Below are 26,852 nucleotides of genomic sequence, written 5' to 3' on the forward strand. Positions count from 1 at the left end.
GATTCTAATCCTGGCTCCACACTTGCCTGCTGTGTGACCTTGGGCAAGTCACTTAACTTCTCTGCGCCTCAGTTTCCTCAACTGTAAAATGGGGATTCAATATCTGTTCCCCCTCCTACTTAGACCGTGAATGCTGCGTGGGACAGAGACTGTGTCTGATCTGATTAACTTGTATCTACCCCAGTACTTAGAACAGTGCTTGACACACAGTAAGCACTTAACAAATACTGTAATCATTACCATAATTATTAAAATTAAATTGCTTCATGAGCCTAGAGACATGATAGATCACTGCTTTGACCTTTTCTGTCTCACAGATCCTGTCTCCATTACCTTAGCTACTGCTGTAGAATTTCTATGCCTCTGACTTGGACTCACTCAGCTTGTTTTTCCATTTGGTCTTTCTATTATTGCAATGGCCTCCTTGCTTGTCTGCCAGGTCCAGTCTCTCTCTTCTCCTACGCACACAGTAAGACCTTCCCCAAGCATTGATCATGTCACTTCAGTGAATCAATCATATTTATCAAGTTTTTACTGTGTGCAGAGTACAACACAACATAATGACAGACACATTCCCTGCCCACAGTGATCTTCCAGTCTAGAGGGGGAGACAGGCATTAATATAAGTAAATCAAATACTGATCTGTACGTAAGTGCTGCAGGGGTGGAGGTGGTGAATGAAGGGAGCGAGTTGGGGCAACGCAGAAGGGAGAGGGAGAAAAGGAAATGAGGGCTTAGTCAGGGATGGTCTCCTTTCTGTCTCCTTTCATTCATTCATTCATTCAATCGCATTTATTGAGCACTTACTGTGTGCAGAGCATTGTACCAAGTGCTTGGAAAGTACAATTCAGCAATAAAGAGAGACAATCTCTGCCCACGCCGGGCTTACAGTCTAGAAAGGGGGAGACAGACATCAAAACAAGTAAAACAAGTAAACAGGCTTCAATATAAATAAAAATAATAATAATAATAATGTTGGTATTTGTTAAGCCCTTACTATGTGCAGAGCACTGTTCTAAGCACTGGTGTAGACACAGGGTAATCAGGTTGTCCCACATGAGGCTCACAGTTAATCCCCATTTTACAGATGAGGTAACTGAGGCACAGAGAAGTTAAGTGACTTGCCTACAGTCACACAGCTGACAAGTGGCAGAGGCAGAACTCGAACCCATGACCTCTGATTCCCAAGTCTGGGCTCTTTCCACTGAGCCACGAGATATATACATATCTACATAAGTGCAGTGGGGTGGTGGGGGGGGGGGTAGAACAAAGGGAGCGAGTTGCAAAGCGGAGGGCTTGGGGAGCTAAGGAAAAGGGGGCTTAGCCTTGAACAGTTCCATCAGGGTCATTTACGGGCCATGTTCAATATCAAATATCAAGGCAAAATCATGAACAACGAAGTTCTGGAATGCAGTCAGTCCCCAAGCACCAAAGCTGCATTGGCCTAAACACAGCTACACTGTGAGAAGAATGAGCCACAGCAGGGTACCCAACAACTGTTATCTGGAGAGCAGAAACTGGGAAACCAAAAAACAAGGTGGGCAGAGGAAACATTTTAAGGATGCAGTAGAACAAAGACTCAGACAAAGCATTCATCCCCAGCTGAGAGCTGGAAGTGAATTGCTGGGATGGACCTGCATGACACCCTGCAATCAAGAACGGAGCAGCTCCGTTTGAGCAAAAGCTTCATAAGGAATGAGTGACAAGGAGGCAAAAGAGAAAACTTCCAGGTGTTGCAAACATTAAACGTATCAACATAAGGGATGACCTTTTTGTGGGCCCAATGTGGTCAGGACTGTGGATCCTGCATTGGCTTTTTCAGCCACACCTGCACTCATAGGTGAATTCACCATCACTAGTCTAAGACGAAGGACAACTCTCTCCTCTCTCTCCCTCCACAAACACACATACACACACAAGTGTGTATGTATATATATATATGTATATATATATGTGTGTATATATATATATACATATATATATAAATATACGTTAAACACACAGTATTTTCCACAGTTGCTCATCAAATCAAAGAGCTGCAAATATTTTTGTCTGTCTTCCCCTTTAGAATGTATGGTCACTGTGGGCAGGGGATGTGTCACTTGGCATTCAGTTTTTCCCAAGTGCCCAGGGCAGTGCATCAGATCAAGTGGGTGCTAAATAAATGCTGCTTCTGCTGCTAAAACCACTATTACTATTAAATAGAGTTAAAAGCTCGCTGTACTCTGGACTTCCACTTTTCTCATTTGCCCTCATTTCTTCCAGCCCCCTCTACTTACCATTTCCCCAAAACTACCTCACCTGGCTCGGAGAATTCCAATCACACCAGCTCCCCTCCAGGACTCTTGTAATTGATCTATGGTATTTATTGAATGCTTGCAGTGTGCAAGGCACACAGTACTGAGTACTGAGAAGCAGCATGGCCTAGTGGAAAGAGCCCCAGCCTGGGAGTCAGAGGACCTGGGTTCTTTTTTGTTTGTCCGTGTCACTCTATGTGTCTCTCCCTGCTTCTGTGTTTCTGCTTCTCTCGGGAATCATGATGTATATTCTTCAGCATTTCCATTTATGTTTGTCTCTGACTCTGTAACTATGTATGCCTCTGTGTTTCTCCCTAGTCCCTGTATATGTAGGTCCATTCCTCTGCATGTATTTGTGTGTGTATGTTTGTGTAGGCATGTGTGTGCATTTTTTAACATTCTTGTCCAAATGTATGGTATGTGTAGGCAGCCTGTCAATGTTCCTCAGAGGTTGAGTTCATTTCCCTCCCTGAACTCTAGAACCTTCTGATTTTTTCCACATCTAGGACCTGGGCTGGTTCAGTAACAACAATAATAATAATAATAATAATAATTATGGTATTTGTTAAGCGCTTAGTACATGCCAAGCACTGTTCTAAGTGCTGGAGTAGATACAAGGTAATCAGGTTGCCCCATGTGGGGCTCACAGTCTTAATCCCCATTTTCCAGATGAGGTTACTGAGGCACAGAGAAGCCACAGAGAAGTGGCTTGCCCAAGGTCGCATAGCAGACAGGTGGCAGAGACGAGATTAGAACCCACATCCTCTGACTCCCAAACCCGTGATCCTACCACTAAGCCCGCTGCTTCTCTCTTCTATCTCCTAAGACCCTTCCTACACTCATTGGTTGAAGACTTCTATCTTGTTTAGGGTGGAGAAAGACAGGATGAGGAAAGGGGACTTGGGTCAAGTCAACAGTTCTGGAGTTGCAGCCTATCCCCACCCTTTCACAACCTGACATTTCCTGTCTTGTGACCATTATCTGCATATATTAATCCTCTTTCTTCCACTAGATTGTTAACTCCTTAAGGACAGGGCCTGTGCCTTGTTTTCTCCTTTGTAATTCCCCACTGCATCTAGAACAAAACTATAGCCTGGATCACATTGGCCTTTTCAGCTGCACATGTACTCAGAGATGAGCTTCACTACCAGTTTTGTCTTCTTTGAGCATAAAGGACAACTATATTACCATCTATAGTGAGGGCGCAGTTGAATGGACCCTCAATATAAATGAACGCATACATAAATGAATGAACCAATGAATCAAGTATTTGTGAAGCTCCTACTTTGTGCAGAGCACTTTGACAGAGGTAGTGAATGAGTGAGCAAATGGTTGTAGCGTGTGGTACAATCCTCAACAGGGCACATGGGTAAATGAGTTTGGTGACTTCAACATGGCCTTCAATTTATCACAGAAGTTCAGTGGCAATGGAAGTGGCTACGGATGGCAGAGCTGGTGATGGAAACTGGAGAGAGGGACTAAAATAGAAGAGTGAGATTTGATGTCAGTTTTTCTGCATGTTAAAAACTCTTTGTTCTCCAAATTTGGCCACACAGCTACCCAAAACCTGTCCCTGTTCTCCCTCTCGTTTTCCCCCAGTTGACATGCTGGGTTTGCCCAATGCTCACCTCTGCTTGCTGCAAAGTGATATCGACCGAAATGACAATCTCTCTGTGCTGATGACACTGCCCAGAGAGCACAAGCACATAGGAATTGGGTGGGTGGGAGAGGAAAGAGAAGAGGGCTGAGCAAAACTGCGGGGTTTTCGGGCCAGATTTCCATTATCTAGGCTAAGGCTGGGAATATGAAGGATGCAATAATTCTAAATTGCAGGGACAGGGAGTAAACAACCTGTGTCACTTCCAGGAAATGTTTTTCAGGTTACGGCATTTTTCAGAAAAAGAGACTTGACTAGCTGACCCTTTAATCAAGCCGAGCCCGTCCTCACAATCATCTCGTTCTCCAGGCCACTCAACCCAATCAAATCCACTCTTTTCCATTCCATTAGACTGCTAGAGAGCATCCTGCTGGCTGAAAGGGCATTTAGTCAACGCAGCTGATGCTCTTCTAAATGTTGGCCCCAGAAAGGGGGGGCACTTAATCTGACTACACTCCGTACCAGGCGGACACACGCTGCGACGACACTGACTTTAGACCCAGTGGGGATCCAGGACTTTCCAGAACCGGTCTCTGTGCCTGATGGGAAAGGAGAAACAGGGTTACTCACCTGGCTCCTCTTTGCAACCTTGGAGTGTTCATTGCCCAGTATTTTATTTTGTCTAAGCTCTCCTCTTCAATGACCCTCAGGCCCACAATGGGCATGCAGTCCACGTACAGGTTGTACCGTAAGAGTTCCTCCGTTTCGTCGCGAAGGGAGCTGGCCGAGATCACGCGCTGAGCAAACACACGGGGGTCCTCTGCACAGAACAGCAGCTGGATCCGGGGCACCCAGTACTGACAGGGCAGAAGAGGGACTCGGCCTGGGAACACAGGACCAGACGTGAAAACCACCCCACTTTGGGAAGGACTGCCTGCGAGTAGTAGCGTCCTCCAGGTTGTAAGCTCGTTGTGGGCAGGGAGGTTGTCTCCCAAATTGGTCATATGGTACTCTCCCAAGCGCTGAGTACAATGTTCTGCACACACTAAGTGCTCAGTAAATACCACTGATCCACTGATTGACTGGAAATGGCGAGTGAGGGGGGAATAAGGCTGAGAGCCATATCTTGCACTTGGATCTGTACTCTTTAAACATTTGATATTTAGCCCACCCTCAGTACCACAGCCCCTATGTACAAATGCGTAATGTATTTGAATGTCAGTCTCTCCCTCTAGACTGTAACTCCTGGTGGGCAGGGAACGTGTCTACCAACTTTGTTGTATTCTCCCAAACACTTAGCACAGTGCTCTGCACACACTAAGTGCTCAATAAATACCAGTGAGCGATGGCAGGAAAGCCCAGAGGAATTCTTCTCTCTAGACTATTAGCTCACTGTGGGCAGGGGACGTGTCTACTGACTCTGCTATACTGTACTCTCCCAAGCTTTCGTAGACTGCTCTACATTCAGGAAGTGCTCAATTAATTCAATTGATTGATTGATTGAAATTCCTTCACTAATACTTGGAGAGGCATCAGGAGTTTCTGGAAAAACCAAATCCAGCAATCTGGGGGTTATGGGACCCCAGAGAGGGTATGGTAAGTGTGACAGAAAGAATATAGGTGCTCTCCTTCCTATGCAATCAGCAGTTACCTGCTGGAGTGATTCCTCCATTCAGTATGATTTGCCCCTCTTCATCTCGCACCCTTTCTCTCTCTTTCATCTTATGGACTAAGTACAACTTCTCTTCCTTGTCATAATCCAGAACTCCAACATTGAACCACAGATAGGTCACTTCATTGCTGTATGGATCCTCTAATGCAAGAGAGAAAAAAAACAAACAAACAAAGGGCGTCGGATCAGTACTGCTGAGACGTTCATTCATTCAATCATTCAAACGTATTGATTGTGCGGAGCACTGTACTAAGCGCTTAGGAGAGCACAATACAACAATAAACAGACACACACCCCTGCCCACAATGAGCTTACAGACTAGAGGCATTGGCTGGCACCAGGGTGTTGTGCACGACAGGTCCCCAGAGAGCCGCTGCTGCCATTCAGGACAGCGGGAACCTTCTGTCCAATTTAAGAACTGTTTTCAACTCTGCCAAGATCATGGAAAGAATAGAAAAGACTTCTTGGGGCTCCCCGCAGGGACAGCTCTGGGAGATGGCAGGCTGAGGCAGTTTGGGGTCCCATTCGATCTTCGAGTTTCCTTTCCTTAGGGGTGGAAGAAAATGCAATATGAGCCAGCACTTTTGAAATAAGGAAGAGAAGGCATCCAACTGAGGCTCTTTCTCTGTTCTGTATTAGTGAGCCCACAGAAGCCTACCTGTTGTTCACTGGACATTTAGTCATATTTAACTCTCTGTTTTTGCATACGTTGGAAACAAAAACACTGTCAACATTTCTCTTTCAGAACACTGTCTCTGTGCCGTCTTGTTGACCTAGTGTTTTTAAGGTTGTTTATAGAGTGGGGGGAAATCTGCAGTATACGCCCTGAACCTTCCCTGTGGACTAGAAGCCCCTTGTGGGCAGGGATTATGTCTCCCAATGCTGTTACATTGTACTCTCCCAAGTGCCTAGTATGGTGCTCTGCACACGATAAATGCTCAATAAGTATCAATGATTGATTGATTCCACCCCACTGGACCACCAAGCAATGTCACCAGGAACCCCCATCACCCTCTGTGCCATTCTGGAGTGCCACTCCCCACCTGCCCTGCCCCAGTGGGGCCTAAAAGGACTCAGACATCAGTAATGGAGGAGGGAGAGGCTGCAGACAGAGAGACCAGTAAGGAGGCCAATGTCATAACCTAGCCATGACATGACAGAAGTTTGGACCAGGAGGGTAGCAGTTTGGGAGGAGAGGAAGGGTTAATAATGTTGGTATTTGTTAAGCACTTACTATGTGCCAAGCACTGTTCTAAGCACTGGGGTAGATACAAGGTAATCAGTTTGTCCCACATGGGGCTCCCAGTCTTAATCCCCATTTTACAGATGAGGTAACTGAGGCACAGAGAAGTGAAGTGACTTGCCCAAAGTCACACAGCTGACAAGTGGCGGAGCTGGGATTAGAATCCACGACCTCTGACTCCCAAGCCCGTGCTCTTTTCACTAAGAAGAAGTAGGGAGACGTGGCAAGATTTGGCAGATATGAAAGTTGAAGGATAGCAAGGAGTCAAGGATGACACCGACACTGTGAGCTTCTGGAACAGGGAGGATGGTGGTGTCATCGACTAAAATGGGAAAGTTAGGGGGAGGGGACAGTCGGGAGGGAAGAAGAATAGTTCCATTTTAATATTCTATTTCTGTCTCTAATAAGATATAAGCTCCTTGTGGGCAGGTTATGTGTCTTGTGGTTCTTGTGTACTTTCCCAAGAAATCTGCACAGTGGGTGTTCAAAAAATTCCATTATTACTACTATGACTGCAACTACTACCACCTGTTCTCCCTCCTATTTAGACTGAGAGCCCCATAATCCAACCGATTACGTTGTATCTACCCCAGTGTTTAGAACAGTGCTTGGAACATGGTACACGTTTAACAAATGATACAAGTATCCTCATTATTTATTACTACTAGTAGTAGTAGTACGGATCAGTTTTCCCTCAATTTGCCCTGCAGGTCGAAAACCGGACCACAGGAAATACACCTGGAACAGATCTGGAAATTTTCCCAATCCTGCTGTCCCTGGTTGCTACTAGATTGTCCCCTGACTATACCATTAGCTCCTTGAGGGCAGGGATCTCATTTTATTTACTCTACTGTACTCTCCCAAAAGCTTAGCATAGTGGTCTGCATACAGTAAGCCCTCAGTACATATGATTGATTCATTAATCGATTGTTACCCTTTCTCAGGAAGATAGCTCTTGTAGGTATAAGTATAATCTAGGTATAAATTAACTACAAAGTTCATTTACCCTCTACTATTCAAGCTTTCAACTTCCTTCTTAGGGAAAACTAAATTCAATCCCACTGTAGGCTTCCTAATGAAATTCTGGTACATGCTGCATTTAGAATGATTTCAGAACAAAGTCTTCTGGCTTTATCATCCAGGATTATTTCAATGGCAGAGAACAGGATAACTGAGCTGAACTATTCAGTAATGGAATTCAAGGCAGAAGGTACATCCTGAGGGTGTATGCCCAGTTCAGGGAAAATGATGGTAATATAAAAATAAAAGCATTAAACATAAGCGTGGCAGTCTCTTACATTGACCTATTCAGTTAGTCTATTGAGGTACATGGTAGAGACAAAGCGTTCTAACAGCTGATCAGACTGTGAAAATCATCTTTCTATATTTCGGTCCTGACTGACATCTAAAATTCTTGCTCCTCCTCTTCCTCCTCCTCCTCAATCAATCAATGGTATTTATTGAGCGCTTACTCTGTGCGGAGCACTTGGGAAAGTCAAACACAATAGAGTTAGTCGGCATAATCCATGCCCACAAGGAGCTTGCAGTCAAGATGGGGAGGCAGACATTAAAATCAATTATAGATAGGAGAAATGAGAGAGTATAAGGATATGTATATAAGTGCTGGGGTACCGGGGGTGTCCGCCTCCTTCTCCTCATCCTTCCTGACTGGGAGATGGCAGGTTCCCCATCTCCACCCTGACTAAATTTGCAATTCCCACAACTCCCTCTACCTAATAATAATAGTCTTGGTTAAGCACTTACTATGTGCCCAAAGTGACACAGCAAGTAAATGTGGCGCCTGGATTAGACTCCCCAGGCTCACACTCTTTCCACTAGGCCATGCTGCTTCTCTAGATTAAAAGTTTTTGACTGTCTCTTCATTCAGCTCAGCTCTAAATGCACTCCCTTTCCTTGAATGTGATAAGCCCCCATTCTCCGTCTCCTGTTTGAGGAAGACCAATCAGCATGTTTTATACCCAGGGTAAAATATTCCCCCTCCTCTGCACAGGCTCTCCTGCACAGCGTAAGCTGGTACATCCAGAAACCCTGATTTGGGCCAGCAAATCATATACATCTTAACTTTCTTGTTCCTTACCGTGTCCCAGGATATCATCTGTGGGTAAAAGGGCTTTTCCCGGAATCGGATTTCTGTCTTCAGCTCCTGGTTCCACTCCTAGCATCATCCATTCTTCGGGGGTTCGGCAGTCAAACTCTTCATCGTCAAACATCTAGCCGAACAGGAAGAAGTAGGGAGTAAAAGAGTGAAGCCACCCGGGCATCAAAAGCAAAGGAGTTACTGAGGTCCAGAGCACAGATTCCCTCAAGGGACAATTAAACTCGGTCCCTTAACTCTCTGCTCAATGACAGACATATTTGAAAAGGAGGAGAAATTTGAAGGACAATAATCTCGTCCTACTAAAGGCCTGTCCTAGCAGCAGCATCCGAACACGTACACTAAAGAGGATGGGAAAAAAATCTCCTTAGAGTGTGACCCTGAAAAGTAGCAGGAGGATCTGGAGAGACTAGAAGAATTAACAGTGATCCCTTTTGTTGAGAAGTCATTTCTATCCCTTCCTCAGTGGCCCAACTCTCTAATCTATAGGTCTCCATTAAGGTTGTCTTGAGGGCCACCCCCAGATACATCAAAGAGTTATTAGGGTCCCATATCATTTAGAGGGGTCTAGGTGGGTTGGTTGGTCTATTCCTGGACAATGTACAAATTGAACTTTTACGTCAGGGTTTTCATTTAATTTTCCCTGTTGTATGTCTTATTTGTTCATTCGATAGTATTTTTTGAGTGTGCAAAACACGGTACTAGGCACTTGGGAGAGTACAGTACAACAATAGACACATTCCCTGCCCAGGATGAGCACAAAGTCTAGAGGGGGAGACAGACATTAATATGCATACAAAAAATAAATAAATAAATAAATAAATAGATAAATAAATTACAGATATATACATGTGTGCTGTGGGGATGGGAGGAAGAATGAATGAAGGCAGCAAGTCAGGGTGACGCAGAAGGGAGTGGGAGAAGAGGAGAGGAGAGCTTGGTCAGGGAAGGTTTCTTGGAGAAGATGTGCCTTCAATAAGGCTTTGAAGTGGGGGAGAGCAATTATCTGTCTAATATTAGGAGGGAGGGCATTCCAAGCCAGAGGTAGGATATGAGTGAGAGGTTAGCGGTGAGATAGAAAAGATAGAGTGAAAATATTAGCATTAGAGGAACAAAGTGTGCGGGCTGGGTTGAAGTAGGAGAGTAGTGAGGTGAGGTAGGAGGCGGCAAGGTGATTGAGTGCTTTAAAGCCAACGGTAAGGAGTTTCCATTCGATGTGGCGGTGGATGAGCAACCACTGGAGTTTCTTGAGGACTGGGGAAACATGGTTTGAATGTCTATGAAGGAAAATGATCTGGGCACCAATTACCCAGATTCCCTTCCTAAGAAGTGAGGGAGATGGCCTGCAAAGACAGAAGGAAGGTGAGGGAAGGGGGTGATGACCAACAGAAATCTTCCTGGACTATTAAAGAGTCCTGGGCCACAGTCAGGTCTGGTTCCTACCCAAAGTTGGGCCTGTGATGAGTGGGGGTCCTGGATGGTTTCCTATGTTTCCACGTTAGCTTATTGGCCTTAATCGACATTGTCTGAAATAGCTTGTAACACCATTATCTGGGGCAGGACTATGCCATTCTACTTCACCAGGGTAGTAATGAGAGGCTCGTGAGAGTATGCCACTAGCCATGACAACAGTAAAACAAAAGATCACACTAATAGCTGTACTGAATGACATTGCTCCTATTGATTGATTGAGTACCTACTATGTGCAAAGAACTGTACTGAGTGCTGAGGAAAAGGTACCTTTTGTTTTACTGGTTTCGTAGCTAGCGGCTGGTATCTGTAATTTATCTTCGTGCCCGCCTCCCCTGCTAGACTGTAAATTCTTTGAAGGCAGAAAACTTGTCAACTAATTTTGCTGGATTCTCCCAAATGCTTAGAATAGTGCTTTTAGAAGGTAAACCCTTTAAGGGCCAGGGATGGTGGCTAATTTGTCCTCTAATGTGCTCTTCCCCAGCACTCAGTACAGTGCTTTGCACATAGTAGGCACTCAATCAATCAGTGGTATTTACTGAGTGCTTAGAAGAATACAGTATTACAGAGTTGGTAGACAAATTCCCTGCCCACATCAAGCTTACAGTCTAGAGGAGGAGGCAGACATTAATATAAAGAAATAAAATTGGTTGATTCATTAGCCCCCAGAAAACTGAATCTTGAAAGGAATTTCTAATCTGTTGTCTTCCCCTTCTAGACTGTAAACTCATTCTGGGCAGGAAATATGTCTCATATTGTTGTGTTGTACTCTCCCAAGCACTTAGTACAGTGCCCTGCACACAGTAAGTGCTCAATAAATTTGATTGATTGATTTTGATTCCCAAGCCCTCCTGTTGGATTTCTTTCAGCAATTCTCCACCATTTTGACCATGGAGTGACTGGCAAATGGAACAGAGACAGTTCTCTCTTGCGCGTGCGTGCGCGCTCACCTGTAGCTGGAGGTATATGGGGAAGATCAGGTTTTTCATCTCATCCATGCCTGGTACATTTTTGAGATCTTGGTGTCTGGGTATCAGCTTATTTGAGTCTAAACCTTCAGTGGCTAAGAGCTCATTTATATCCAGAAACAGATTCCGCCGTCTTCTCCTGGGGATGAGTCAATAAGATGAAATCATTACTGTCTGATTGCTAGTAATCATTTCAGGCAGCTTAAAAGGAGGCAAACAAGATCTACTGCTAACACTTTCAGTACTACAACAATACAGCAAAGACGGGTCTGAATCCAAAACAGATGAAGGGAGCCACTGTTTTCATCCCCGGGCACCTCCCTGTCTGCTGCTTCTATCCTTGGGGTGTCAGGAAAGTGAAGGAATGGATGATTGGTGCCCAAAATTCTAAATGCCAATTGTTTCTGCTCTCTGTGTACCAAAAAATCCCAGAGGGGGGAGGGGAAGGGGGCTTCCCTAAAATAATGAAGGCAAACCAAATTTTGAAGCAAAAGAGCTGCCAAAAGTAATACACACACACACACACACACACACACACACACACACACACTTCCATTTGAAAATTCTATCCATTCATCACGGATTTGTAGCCAAGTGTCTACATTACCCTTAATCAGACAGAAAGAATATGCCCAGGCTGGTAGACTGACTGATGGGCTGAAGTCAAAGTTGATTTTTCAGTAATATTTATGGGCCAAAAAAAATTACTTTTTCCCTCCCATCCAACCAGTAGGACTCCTTGGTTTACACAGACGCTGTAAAATCCTAACCACCAGCTGTTTCCCTTCCCAACAGTTACCTCTCAAACTCAGACTCCCGAGGGCGAAATCCTGTGAACCAGTCAAGGGAGAGTTGAATCTTTGGCTGGTATGCTTGTGTGGGGAAGTCTGACTGTGTGAACATCTCGGTTGTTTCTCCTGGATCTTTTTGGAGCAAGTGATCTCGATCTTCCTCAGGAATCTCTAAGGTTGTGACTGATTAAAACAGAAGCAAAAACAGTGACACAGAATACATCACCACATCCATGTCGATGCTACTCTGCAAGCATCGAGGCACACAGAACAGATTACATTCCCTCCTGGGACACAGGAGTTGAGAAACTATGTCAATCAATCTCTAGACTGTAAGCTCATTATGGGCAGGGAATGTGTCTATCAACTCTGTTATATTGTACTCTCCCAAGCGCTTGGTACAGAGCTCTGCACACAGTAAGCACTCAATAAATATAATTGATCGTAAATGTTCGGCTCCTGTCGTGTACAGGGCACTCTACTAAACACTTGGGAGAGTACAATGCTGTAGAGTTGGTAGACAGGATCCCTGCACTCAAAGAGTTTACAGTCTAGTGGGGATTATAATCTCTACATCAATTACCTTACAGATTAAGATTGGTAAACAGAAGATATCCACATATTGCTGTAGATTGCTGTAGCTGTTGAGAGGAAAAGTATGGGAAGAGAGAGAGAGAAATAATAAATGTAAGAATATAAACTGAGACTAAATTGAGACTATAAGTACATTCCACGGTGTACAGGTGGCTTTTGAATGGAGGTGACCTGGGAGGGGGAAGGCCTCTTGGAGGACGTGGGTTTTCAGGAGGGCTTTGGAAATGGAGAGCTATGGCCTGTTGGATTTGAAGCAGGAGGGGGTTCAAGGCAGGCGGGAGAACATTAGCACATGTTCAAAGGCAGGAGAGTGGAGAACAAGGCACAGTAGGAAGGCTAGCTCAGGAAGAAGGAAAAGTGCAATCAATTAATCAACCATATTTACTGAGAGCTTACTGTGTGCAGAGCACTGTACTAAGCGCTTGGAAGAGAATAATATAACAGAGTAGGTAGACACATTCCTTGCCCACAACAGCAAGCTGGGAGAGAAGAGAGTGAGAGAGAAGTGTAGTGAGAAAAGAGAGCTGAAAATTAAGAGAAAGGTGATGAGGTGCTTTTAAACCCAAGGACATGAGTTTCTACTGGATGCAAAGGGGGATGGGTAGCCATTGGAGGAAAGTTGTGTGTAAAATGACATTTTCAAAAAATGATCCCAGCAGTAGACTGGGGAGGAAGAGGCTGGAGGCAGGGAGGCCAGTGAAGAGGCTGATGTAGTCATCCAATGGTAGTATTAATAGTATCTATTAACTGCTCACTGTGTGTCCAGCACTGTACTAAGTGCTGGGAAAGAGTATACAGGTGGGAATTAGACATGGACCCACCCGTTCCTCGAAGGGCTCACAATAGTCCAGTTGGGATATGATAAATGCTTGGACCAGGGTGGGAGTCATTTGGTTGGAGAGGAAGGAGCAGATCTGGGACAGACTGTAGTGGAAAAATCAGCAGGATTTAGTGACAGACTGAATATGAGAGTTGAAGAACAAGGGGTGATTAATAATACCAAGGCTGTGTGTTTCTGGGACAGGGAAGATGGTGTTGACTGTGTAGACTGTCAGCCCCTTGTGGGACTGAATTACCTTGTATCTAACAGTGTTTAGTACAGTGCTTGCCACATAGTAAGCACCTAACAAATACCATTATCATTATTATTATTGTTATTAAGGAAAAGTTAGGTAAGGGAATAGGTTTGGGAGCGAAGATGTGGAGCTCAGTTTTAAACACACTGAAGTGCCAGAGGGACATCCATGTGGCGATGCCCTGGAGGCAAGAGAAAATGCGAGATTGCAAAGAAAGGAAGAGGTCAGAGTTAAGGAGAGAGCTTTGGGAGTCACCTGCATAGAGATCTTAGCTGAAGCTGCATGGGAGCAGATAGATCCCCAAGAAAGGAAATGAGTAAGTAAAGTGATAATAATAATGGTATTTGTTTAGCGCTTACTATGTGTCAAGTACTGTTCTAAGCACTGGGGTAGATACAAGTTAACCAGGTTGGACATTGTCCCTGTCCCACATGGGGCTCACAGTCTTAATCCCTATTTTGCAGGTGAGGTAACTGAGGCCCAGAGAAGTGCAGTGACTTGGCCAAGGTCACATAGCAGACAAGTGGCAGAGCTGGGATTAGAACCCAGGTCCTTCTGACTCCCAGGCTCGTACTCTATGCATTTGGCCATGCTTCTTCCCTGAAATAATAGAATAGTGGACTCAGAAAAGAGCCTTGAGGGACATCCTCAGGAGGTGAGAGATGGAAAAAGAGGCAGCCAAAGAGATTGAAAAGGAACAGAACCAGGAGAGAACTGTAGTAGCAAACCAACGTGGGAAAGTTTTTCTAGGAGAAGGGAGTAATCAACATGTGGCAGAGTTGGGATTAGAACCCAGGTCCTTCTAACTCCCAGGCCCACGCTCTATCTACTAAGCCACACTGCTTCTCTCTGTGTGATCAGAGTGGAGTGAAGGCAACAGAAACTAGATTGGAGAGGGTCAAGAAGTGAGTTGGGGGAGTGAAAAAGTGAAGACAGTGGATGAATAAAACCCATTCAAGGAATTCAGATAAGAATGTGAGCAGGGAGATGGAGCAAAAACTAGGTCAGTGGGATCAAGAGAAGCCTTCCTTGATTAAGCTCTCTTTTCCCTGGCTCCCTCTCCCTTCTCCAACTAAACTGGGATCTCTGACCTTTGGGCAATTGATATTTGCCTCCCCTTCAACCCTCAACCTGCAACACTCAACCCTTAACCCCACAGCACTTAGGTACATATCTTTAAATTCTATATTATAAATTATTCATTTACGTTAATATCTGTCTCCCCCTCTAGGCTGTAAGCTCGTTGTGGACAGGGAACGTGTCCGCTAACTCTGTTGCAGTGTACTCTACCAAGTGCTATGCACATAGTAATTGCTCAGTAAATACCACTGATGATGACATGACACCCGCAACCCCTTTGGAGAATTGGTTCTGTTAACATCTGTCAATGTATTTATTTACATGTTGGAAATATTTAGTTACCACACTAGCAGGTAAGATCTTGACACTTCAAGACATCAGCATGAAAGCAGCCATCCTTTATTTTGTGGCTCCTTAAAATAAAATCCTGTACAACTGTTCTCTGGGGCCCCTTGGAAGAATGAAAAGGTCATTTCCACCTTGCCGAAGATCTCTTAGGAACACGGTTAAATGCCTGATAGCCAGTAAGGCATACTAGGAAAGAGGGAGTGTTTGCTCCACTTAATGGTGCAGCAGGAGAAAGTCCATTAGCTGACTTTAACCATCAAAATTAGAATATCCTCAGACCCCTGGGAGCAATTCCCGGCCTCTAAAGCAAAATTGTTTATTAGACTTAAGCTACAGTGGATTGTGTTCCTGAGAAACCCCCAGTTAAGGAAAACTCAGTACTCAGCTGCTCTGAAACTGCATAACGGCAAGCAAGCTGCTTCTTCCAGCACTATGGCAATGCCGAATCCTCACAGGCTCACCTAATCAGACAAATGTTCCCAAATTCCCAAATAACATTCTAGCCAAAATGTGTAGTGAAACTGAGTGTACTAAGCCATGTCCATGACCCAGAACCAGGTATAGTCCCTGCCCTGAAAGACTCACAGTTTAATCACCGGAAAAAGAAACAAGGGAAAGGGGAGACACCATTATTAGGCCTCCCTTGATTGTCCTGACCCTTCTGGATCTACCCTACCATTTAGTGCAGTGCTCGGTACATAGTAATAATAATAATAATAATTATGGTATTTGTTAAGCGCTTACTATGTGCCAAGCACTGTTCTAAGCACCGGGGTAGATACAAGGTAATAATAATGTTGGTATTTGTTAAGCGCTTACTATGTGCCGAGCACTGTTCTAAGCGCTGGGGTAGACATAGGGGAATCAGGTTGTCCCACGTGGGGCTCACAGTCTTAATCCCCATTTTACAGATGAGGGAACTGAGGCACAGAGAAGTTAAGTGACTTGCCCACAGTCACACAGCCGACAAGTGGCAGAGCTGGGATTTGAACTCATGAGCCCTGACTCCAAAGTCCGTGCTCTTTCCACTGAGCCACGCTGCTTCTCAAGGTAATCACGTTGTCCCATGTGGGGCTCACAGTCTTCATCCCCATTTTACAGATGAGGTAACTGAGGCACAGAAAAGTTAAGTGACTTGCCCAAAGTCATACAGCTGATGAGTGGTGGAGTCGGAATTAGAAACCATGACCTCTGATTTGCAGGCCCGTGCTCTTTCCACTAGCACTTAACAAAAACTGTAGTTATTACTTAGTGGATAGAGCAAGGGCCTCGGAGTCAGAAGGACCTGGGTTCTAATCCCGGCTCCCCCACATGTTGGCTGGGAGACCTTGGGCAAGTCACTTAACTTATCTGTGCCTCAGTTACCTCATCTGTAAAATGGAGATTAAGAGTATAAGCCACATGTGGTACAGGCACTGTGTCCAACCTGATTAACTTATATTTGCTTGCCACAAAGTAAGTGCTTAACAAGTACCAGAATAATAATACTATTTAATAATAATAATAACAATAATAAGGTTGAAGTAGTGGGAAAACACTGAGGGAGAGGGAGATACCCTGGCATCCCAGAAAAGATTTTACAGTATGGTGGAGGGTTTTAGAAGCTCAGAACAACCACCTTAACAATTATTTGGATGGAAACAGTGGTCCTGCAAAGGGATTTTAAGAAAAGAGTAGTGTAGATATGAAGGAAATGGTGCTGTAAACAGTGTGGATGAGGATGCTAAGGGGTGGGGTGGAGTTGGTTGCAGTAGTCGAGAATAAACCAGATTTCATACTGGAGAGTCTTAGAGCTTTGTTGTTGGAGTGAGGAGGTCGGGTAAATAACCATGAGATCTTTAAAGGTCACAGGGGATGGAAACCACAACCATAATGTCACCCCCTCTCTCTCCTACGATTCCCCTCCAAGTTCCCTGAGTGAGTTGTCTACAGGCGATGTCTCAAATTCCTTTCCTCCAATTCTCTCCTTGACCCTCTCCAATCTGGTTTCCATCCCTTTCACTCCACAGAAACCACCTTATCAAAGGTCACCGATGATCTTCTTGCCAAATCCAATGGCCTCTACTCCACCCTAATCCTCCTCGACTTCTCAGCTGCCTTCAACACTGTCGACCACCCCCTTCTCCTGGAAACACTATCCAACCTCAGGTTTACTGACACCATCCTCTCCAGTTCTCCTTCTATTTCTCTAGCCACTCATTTTCAGTCGCTTTCATGGGCTCCTCCTCCTTTTTGTTTTTAATGGTTTTCGTTAAGTGCTTACTGTGTGTCAGACACTGTATTAAGAGTTCGGGTAGATACAAGGTTGAACACAGTTCACGTCCCAGATGATGCTCACATTCTTAATTCCCATTTTATAGATGAGGTAACTGAAGCACAGAGTAGTGAAATGACCTGTCCAGGGTCAAACAGCAGACAAATGACAGAACTGGAATTAGAACCCAGGTCCTTCTGACTCCCAGGCCCATGCTCTATCCCTGAGACCACACTGCCTCTGCCTCCCACCCTCTAACTGTGGGTATCCCTCAAGGTTCAGTTCTGGATCCCCTTCAACTCTCCATCTACACCCACTCCCTTGCAGAACTCATTCACTCTCATGGCTTGAACTGCCATCTCTATGTGGATGATTCCCAAATCTACATTTCCAGCTGTCATCTCTCTCCCTCTCTGCAGTCTTGCATTTCCTCCAGCCTTCAAGACATCTCTACTTGGATGTCTTACCATCACCTCAAACTTAAGTCCAAAAGAGAACTTCTTATCTTCCCACCCAAATCCTGTCCTCCCCATTGTGGTGAGCGCGAGTGACTCCATTTTGTAACACAGAAGCCATTTTATGAATGACCATCATTTGACCCCGTGAACAACAACACAGAAGGAGAAATCTGGGGAGGAACCGATAACATAGGAGGGCTTTGAGCACCTCGTGAACTGATAACATAGAATGAGGACCTTGAAGATTCCGTGAACAACAACATAGAAGCAGGAATTTGGGGAGGAACTGATGACATAGAATAAGGACCTTGAGGAGGCACTGAACCATCTTGCCATCGAGCAAAAGGAGGACTGCTGGAAGTACATGAGATAAGCTACCTTGCAAAAACAGCCCGCTGGGTAGGCACAGCGGGAGGGGTAGCCATCCCCGCTGCCCAGTAACGGGCTAGAGACAGCAGTCAAGTTGAAGCAGCGAATCAGGACCCACCGGGACCCCTCTGAAACACCGACATGAGTGGATAAAAGGGGGAAGAGCCAGTCCGTCAAGCTGGTGTCGGGGTCGCATCGCTAATTCGTGTGGTGTCATGCCATGCCACGCTGAATAATTGCGGAACAAGGGGGCCGAACAACTGAAGCAGGTGGTCACTGCGAGCTAAAGAATCCGACCCCAGGCGGCAGCAAAGACCACCTGAGCCGAAACGCCTACGGCACGGCCACCAAGGACCACCTAAAGACCTGCACCAGGACAACGTGCTGCAAACAGCCCGATTCCTCTATCTCTTCTGACGTGGGACCATCTGCATGGAACTCGGGGAAGACATCGGACAGGGTAGCTATATTTGTGTATGTTGTGTGTGTGTGTGTGTGTGTGTGCACATATGACTGAGAATTGAATACAGCTTTCCACTGTATACCGTGGTGGTTTGGTTTTACTGTGGTTTGACTCGTCATTGAGTGCCTGACGGGGTGACAGTACCAGGGACGGACTTATAGAATAAGTGTCTGAATGGGTGAGATGGGCTCATGACATAAATTGGCGATGAGGATTGGATTCTGAAACCGATAAACCACCAGGAAAGTGTGAGCGTGTGTTGCATGGTGTAGTCTCTCATTTCATCTGTCTTGTATGTCCAAGCAATTATTGGGATGACATCCAACGGGGACTCCCAACCTTAGGAATAGGCCTGTCTGGGGGACTGTGCGTGCTCTGTGCCTTGACCAATTATGTTCTCTTAGTGCCTGGTGATTGGCAAAGTGCCAGGAGTAGAGTGTAAGGGGGATACCACGGAAGAATAATGAAGAGGGTTCCCTCCTTGCCAACCCAAGAACAGCGGGCCCCTTGATTCATATTCCTGGGAGGAAGGACCCTGGTAGAGAATAACCGCATCCCTGCACCCGGTGCAGAATGGCCCAACTCCAGAAATGGAGTCCTTATCTCATAGAGCAAGGACAGACACAAAGTCTGGATTGTTGGAGAATGCTGGACTTCGTAGAGAGGATACTTTCCAAGGCAATAATGCGCCCATTGCCCCCTCTTGCTGCTGTTGGACATGAAACCAACACAGCGTACCCTAGACGATGCTTTCCTAGAAACCCAGGAGAAGCATCGGGCAGTAGAAGGGGAGTTGAACGAACTAGAAGCCTGCCCCTCTTGGATTCCTCACAGCTGCACTACAGGCGGCTGTGGGATTCCAACAAAGGTAAGAGACAGAGGCTCTCAGGAAGAACGGTGAGATCACCATGGGGCTAAGTGTATTCCTCCCGAGAGAAAAGTTCCATTCACTGAATTGAATAAGTATAGTCCTCCTGGAGGGGAAGTTCCATTCGCCACTGCAAATAGCTAAATAAGCATAGTCCTCCCAAAAGGAAAGTTCCATTCATGAAATGTGCATTCATATCGGCATAAAGTTTAAGTTGCAGGCACCAAACCAGCTTTCTTGGAAGAAGAGCATTAGAGGCCCCTTAGCCTCTGCTGAATGAAGAGAAATCACTGACTGTGATGGGAGATCATCTGATTTCTGTTTTAAGGTGCCGAATGGATGTAACAGTGTGTTTGGATGGAGGTTTCCTTACCTTGTGTTTGTGCTTGTGTCCAAGGAGTGGAAATGTGAGATGATGCCTATGGAAAGGGAATTTGTACATAGCAGAAATGAATGAGAATTTGAATACATGGATGTGGATGGGGGAGAAATGAAAAAAGGCCCATTTGCACTGTAAACATGGGAAAAGAGTGAAAAGCTTGAATAAGGATATTTAAGTATTTGGATTTTTGGAGGGGCTGACCCTTGTGTGTATTGAATGAGTTGTGTTTAAATGAACTAGCTAGTGTTAGGAGAGTGTGTATTGTGTATTGCGAGAGAAATCCATAAGGGAATTTGGGTAGTTCCATAGGTCGAGAGTTATGAGGAAAAATCTGAGGGGCTTATCACCTTAGGGGGAAAAAAGGGAAGTCCCTCCCACAAGAAAATGATTAGCTTCCTTTATTATGAAGCATGGATCTCATTGTTATAAAAATTAGTTCTCAATTGGTTAAGCGAAAAATGCGAAGGAGGTAATTGGGAGAGGAGAATTTGCAATTGTTCTTGCAGGCTAGGAATGCCTGTGAGGGTGGCAATTCAATTACTAATTTGGTCAAATACTAAAGATTGGAAAATTTGGGATGATAATTTAATCTGGATCTTCCATGAATGGGAATTAAAAGAGAATTTATGGAACCTGTGTTAGACACGGGGAAGCCCAAATTTCTTGGGGAAAGGATCTGGGAGTGGGACACATTTTTTATTCCACAAGGGTTTTTAGGTTTATATAAAACCAGTACTCAAAAAGACTATTAAGAGTTAACTGGAATGGAATTAGGCTGAGAAACTTTATCAGCCATTAATTTTAAGTAGTTCGTGATAAGGGAGCCAGCTGCACACAAGGGGGAGATTTAACAACCGAGCATTAATATGAAATGCCCACTCAGAAAGGATAATAATTGGAAATAATTGTTAAATTGTTAAGATTAATTGTTCAAAACTATCAGGACAAAACTTTATCAATTTTTCAAGTGTTATCAATTGTAGCTGTCTATCTGATGATACTGCTGGGTTTTTTTTTCTGCCTAATAATTCTATGGTTAAGATCGTATCTTCCTAGATTCCCACAGTCACACGAGAGGCTACCACACCGCTTCCCCTACCAGACCACCAGACCACCTGGTCCAGAGAATTTGGACACCATCATCATCTGAGTAAAGATGGGGACTACAAGGCCTTGAGAACATTTGTCTTTGTCTGATGGATTGTTTCATATAATTGTTGGGATGATGTCTATAGATAGCTGTAAACAGAGAGCAAAGGAACACCTAATGGGTAATAGAAGCCACATGTGAATCTGGCTTCACATCCCCACGGGTTGTTTTTGTGGGGATACAGGGGCTCTCCTCAGATCCTTCCCTTGGCCCTCCTATTGGTTTATTGTAGCTCACCAAATAGGAGACCCAAGGACAACTGGTGGCAAAGAACAAGATTAAAAAGAGCCCTGCATCCCATTGTCATTCTTTCGTTGCAGGAGCCTGAATCACTCTGAACCTTGTTGCTCTACTAATGGGCACACCACAAGGTTTGGATGCTAATGCATGAGTAAACCCTCTTGCAAAGCGAGACACTTGTTAAACAGTTTTAAGTGAGGTGGCCTTGCAAAACACCTCCACAGCATGCTTGCATATATCTGGTCTTACCTAGACCAGACAAGGAGGTGCTGCTTGCTGGACATGGCAGCTCAGTGGTCCTGGTAATCCAAGGGATGGCTGAATAAGGGCAGGTGGAATGTGACAGGCCCAAGGCCTGAACTCCATTTTGTTTGGCCAAGGAGAACAAGACAGGACCAAGCAACTACCCCGAGTGGAGAATAACTGGGTCCGGCCAGATACCCCTATATAAATCAACAGTGAGGAAAAGCTTTTTGACCCCACTTTGACCTGGGTTTCCACACCACCTGCTGCTGCCAGATGAGGTTTTAAGTAGCTTTGGGTGAGGAGACCCGATATATTCATGCATGACATTTTAAGTGTTAGCATATTAGATAAGCTAGGTGAGCTGCATGACATTTTAAGTGTTAGTGTATTAGATGAACGAGGTGAGCCCAGCCATTAGGCCGCGTTGTATTGAATTAATGTTTTGAAACATCCTGTACTATTAACAACTGGAAAACCCCTATTGTAGTGGTGGTGGTTTTAATCATTATTGTGCTTGCATATGTATTAATCTGTTATTAATGTGCATTAAGACCATTTGTGAGCAATCCTACTATCTGCTGAAATCATGTATTTAGATGTTGCCCCAGTTGGCGGCAATGGTAGACATTGGCCTTGATTAAATTAATTAGGCCACCTGTGAGTGGAACATCGAGTGTTAGTGCTTGTAGTGAATGATGCGTTTGTTATGGTAAATTTGATATCGTTGCTTTTGACATAAATTGATAAATAACCTGCTGTTAATGTGATTTTGCCTTATTACCCTGTATTCTGGCATGATTCCTTTGTACTATTTGAATGAGTGAGTGAATGTTGTTGATCCACAGGATCGAGGGGTGGGATGTGGTGAGCGCGAGTGACTCCATTTTGTAACACAGAAGCCATTTTACGAGCAACCACCATTTGACTCCATGAACAATAATGTAGGAGGAGAAATTTGGGGAGAAACCGATAACACAGGAGGGCTTTGAGCACCCCGTGAACCGATAACATAGAAGAAGGACCTTGAAGGCCCCATGAACAACATAGAAGGAGGAATCTGGGGAGGAACTGATAACATAGAAGGAGGACCTTGAGGAGGCACTGAACCATTTTGCCATCGGGGAAAAGAAGGACTACCGGAAATATACAAGATTAGCTATCTTGCAAAAACAGCCCGTGGGGTGCGCACGGGGGGAGGAGTAGCCATCCCCCCTGGCTTTACCCGGTAACGGGCAAGAGAGTAGTCAAGTCAAAGCGGTGAATCAGGACCCGTCATGACCCCTCGGAAACAACCAACCTGAGTGGATAAAAAGGGGAAGAGCCAGCCTGTCAAGTTAGTGTCGGGGTCATGTCAGTGTTTCTGCCACACCACGCCGAACAACTGCGGAACAAGGGGGGCAAACAACTGAAGCAGGTGGTCGCTGTGAGCTGAAGAATTCGACACCGGCCGGCGGCAAAGACCACCTTAGCTGAGATGCCTGTGGCACGACCACCAAGGGCCACCTAAAGGCACAACAGCCAAGGACCACCTGAAGACCTGCACCAGGATGACGTGCTGAGAGCAGCCCAACTCCTCGAACTCCTCTGACGTGGACCATCTGCATGGAACTTGGGGAAGACAGTTGGACCAGGTGGGCGGGGGGTGGGGGTGTGTGTGTGTGTTTGTGTGTGTGCATGCGCACGCATATGAATTTTGCCTTTCAGTTAGACTGAGAATTGAAAAAAGCTTTCTGCTAAATACCATGATGGTTTGGTTTTATTGTAGCTTGACTTGTTATTGAGTGCCTGACGGGGTGAGACAGTACGAGGGATGGACTTACAGAATAAGTACCTGACTGTGTGAGATGGGCTCATGACACACCTGATTTTCCCATCACCATAGACAGCACCACTATCCTTCCTGTCTCGCAAGCCCTTAACCTTGGCGCTATCCTTGACTCCTCTCTCTCATTCAACCTACATATTCAAACCATCACTAAATCCTGTAGGTTCCACCTTCAAAACATCACTAAAATCCATCCTTTCTTCTGCATCCCAACTGCTACCACATTAATCCAAGTACTTATGCTATCCACCTTGACAACTATATCAGCCTCCTTGCTGACCTGAGCCTGCCTCCTGTCTCTCCCCACTCCAGTCCATACTTCACTCTGCAACCTGGATCATTTTTCTACAAAAACATCCAGTCCATTCTTCCCCACTCCTCAAGAACCTCCAATGGCTGCCCATCCACGTCTGCATCAAACAGAAACTCCTCACCATAGGCTTTAAAGCACTTAATCACCTTGCCCCCTCCTGCCTCGCCTCGTTATTCTCTCACTACAACCCAACCAGCACACTTGGCTCCTCTTATAATAATAATAATAATAACGTTGGTATTTGTTAAGTGCTTACTATGTGCCAAGCACTGTTCTAAGTGCTGGGGGAGATACATGGTAATCAGTTTGTCCCAGGTGGGGCTCACAGTCTTAATCCCCATTTTACAGATGAGGCAACTGAGGCACAGAGAAGTTAAGTGGCTTGCCCAAGGTCACACAACTGACAAATGGCAGAGCTGGGATTAGAACCCCCAACCTCTGACTCCCAAGCCCATGCTCTTTCCACTGAGCCACACTGCTTCTCATATGCCAACCTACTCACTGTACCTCAATCTCTTCTACCTAGCCATGGGCCTCTCACCCACGTTCTGTCTCTGGCTTGGAACCCCCTCCCTTTTCATATCCGAAAGACAATCACTCTCTTCACCTTCAAAGCCTTCTTGAGGGTACATCTCCTCCAAGAGGCCTTCCCTGACTAAGCCCTAATTCCTCTTTTCCCACTCCCTTCTGCATCACCTTGACTTGCTCGCTATACTTGCCACCCACCCACACCCCCAGCCCCACAGCACTTATGTACCTATCCATAATTTATTTATTAATATTAATGTTTGTCTCCCTCTCTAGACTATAAGCTCATTGTGGGCAGGGAATGTTTGTTTTATTGTTGTGTTGGGCACTCCCAAGCGCTTAGTAAAGTTCCCTGCAAACTGTAAGTGCTCAATAAATATGATCGATTGGTTGATTGATTGTCGATCTGTGAGTTGATACTTTGGGCAGGCATCTTGAAACATCGAGCTCAAACACCTGTTCCACAAAGAGGGTGACCATATACTAATGTATCAATGCTATTTCCTTGAGAACTCTGGAAATCCCCCGTGTAACTGCTGATCCAGGCCAAACCTACCTGATTTCTGGAAGTTGGCAAGATCCCCGCAATTGTTGGCATAGGCCCAAGGAAACAGAAACCAATCATTGCAATCAGAGAGGAATGATTAGCTATCTGGGACAGCAGTTAACAACATAAACACCTAGACAGCTGTGGTAGGAGGAGTTGTAATAATTAATTTCCAGCATATCCATGGAAAGGGGGAGATCAGAATCACTGCCTACCTTCTGCCCACCCGCCAGGATTGTAGGACATTTTGTTCTCGATCAGCTGCCACCGAGAAGTGGCCATTTTCTTCATCTTCCCTCTTTCCCTGCAGTCAAATCAGGGTGTGGCTGCCCAACTCCCAGGTGACAAAGGCTCAGGTTCATACATTATTACATGAGAAGCAGCGTGGCTTAGTGGGAAGAGCCCGGGCTTGGGAGTCAGAGGTTGTGGGTTCTAATGCCAGCTCTGCCACTTGTCAACTGTGTGACTTTGGGCAAGTCACTTAATTTCTCTGTACCTCATCTGTAAAATGGGGATGAAGGCTGTCAGCCCCATGTGGGACAACCTGATCTTGTAACTAAGCCAGCGCTTAGAATAGTGCTTGGCACCTAGTTAGCACTAACAAATACCATCATTATTATTATTATTATTTCAAAAGCTGCCTGCCTTCATACCTATTCTGCCCAACTCCTATTCCCAACTCCTATTCACTGTCCTCTTCACTTCCAAGGCCCTAAAGACAATTCAACCGTCTCCTCAGGGCTCTCCTAGTCCCTAGCCTTTTCACTCTCAACAATCACAAGGCAAGTCAACCAGCCCCTCTGGGCATCACCAGATTAAATTGTTATTGCTGTAGTTTACCTCACCGACCCTACCATGACCCTTCAATCCCCACCCTCCTGTCAGCTCATCCCAGTCCTCCTTTTCCACTTCACCTTTGCTGCCCCCTTCACCACCCAACTCCTCCCCTCCCCTTGCACTGCCCCCACACCTCCTCCCCACCCTATCCCTGTAATCCTGTCCCAGTGCCACCCCTCATACCCCTCCCCCTGCACAGGCCCCCATTCTTCATCCCCCTCCCCCTGCGTGGGATCAACTCATTCCCCTCCAAACCCTCCCCATCCCTCAGGATGTCTCCTCCCCAACTACCCCCTCCTCAGCTTCAGCCTAGTGTGGCCTGTGGAACTCCCGCTCCATCATGGGGAACCTTTCCTTCATCCTTGACCTGTTCCTGACTCAGTCACTCCTCCACCTCCCCATCACTGAAACCTGACTCTCCCCAGATGACACAGTCTCCCTCCCCCTGCTGCTCTCTCCAGAGGGGGCCTCCTTCTCCCACTCCCCCAGACTCACTGGAAAAGGAGAAGGTGTTGGCTTCCTTCTCACACCCCACTGCCACTTTCACACCATTTCACATCCCCCATCCCTTTCTTTCCCTTCCTTTGAAGCCCATATCATTCACCTCTACCACCGACTCCATATTCACCAACTCCTGATTCTAGTAACTGTCATCTATCAACCCACAGGTCCCACCTCCAACTTCTTTAACCATTTTGATCCCTGTCTCACATTCCTTCTCTTTCTCCATGCTCACATTGATCCTTGGGGTCTTCAATATCCACTTAGATGTTCCTGATGAGCCTTCTGCTGACCACACTGTATCACTCCTCAACTCCGCTGACCTCCTGCTCCACCCCACCTCACCCACTCACCAACTTGGACACCCACTTGATCTCATCATCTCTAACCACTGCACAATCTCTACTCTTACTAACTCTGAAATCCCATTATTTGACCACAACTATCTGACCACTTGCCTCCTCTACCACATACCTCCCCCTTATAAATCTGTACTATTCCCCCACAGAGACCTCTGATCTTTTAACCTCATCCCGTTTTCTCAACTCATCATGCTCCGCTTAGCCTCCATACTCAAACTCCCCTCCCTTGATGACCAAATTGATGCTCTCAACACCAC

The 26,852-nt window shown here is 45.5% G+C and overlaps 1 protein-coding gene and 1 long non-coding RNA gene across 3 annotated transcripts in view; one reads left to right on the plus strand and one right to left on the minus strand.

Annotated features, from left to right (window-relative positions):
• Positions 1-26,852, minus strand: part of DNAH1 (dynein axonemal heavy chain 1) — a 168,267-nt gene that overhangs the window by 132,745 nt on the left and 8,670 nt on the right. For both annotated transcript variants that reach the window (XM_029052729.2, XM_029052730.2), the window contains exons 3-7: positions 12,163-12,337; positions 11,346-11,502; positions 8,908-9,040; positions 5,546-5,707; positions 4,525-4,777 (exon numbers count right to left, since the gene is read on the minus strand). In XM_029052729.2, the coding sequence (XP_028908562.1) occupies positions 4,525-4,777; positions 5,546-5,707; positions 8,908-9,040; positions 11,346-11,502; positions 12,163-12,337 (880 nt within the window). The remainder of the gene's footprint in view (positions 1-4,524; positions 4,778-5,545; positions 5,708-8,907; positions 9,041-11,345; positions 11,503-12,162; positions 12,338-26,852) is intronic.
• Positions 18,227-23,425, plus strand: LOC114807356. Its single transcript, XR_003755428.2, has 2 exons — positions 18,227-18,793; positions 21,103-23,425. It is a non-coding gene; the product is annotated as an uncharacterized LOC114807356 (long non-coding RNA).

This window comes from Ornithorhynchus anatinus, chromosome X2 (genome assembly GCF_004115215.2).
Source record: "Ornithorhynchus anatinus isolate Pmale09 chromosome X2, mOrnAna1.pri.v4, whole genome shotgun sequence".
NCBI lineage: Eukaryota > Metazoa > Chordata > Mammalia > Monotremata > Ornithorhynchidae > Ornithorhynchus > Ornithorhynchus anatinus.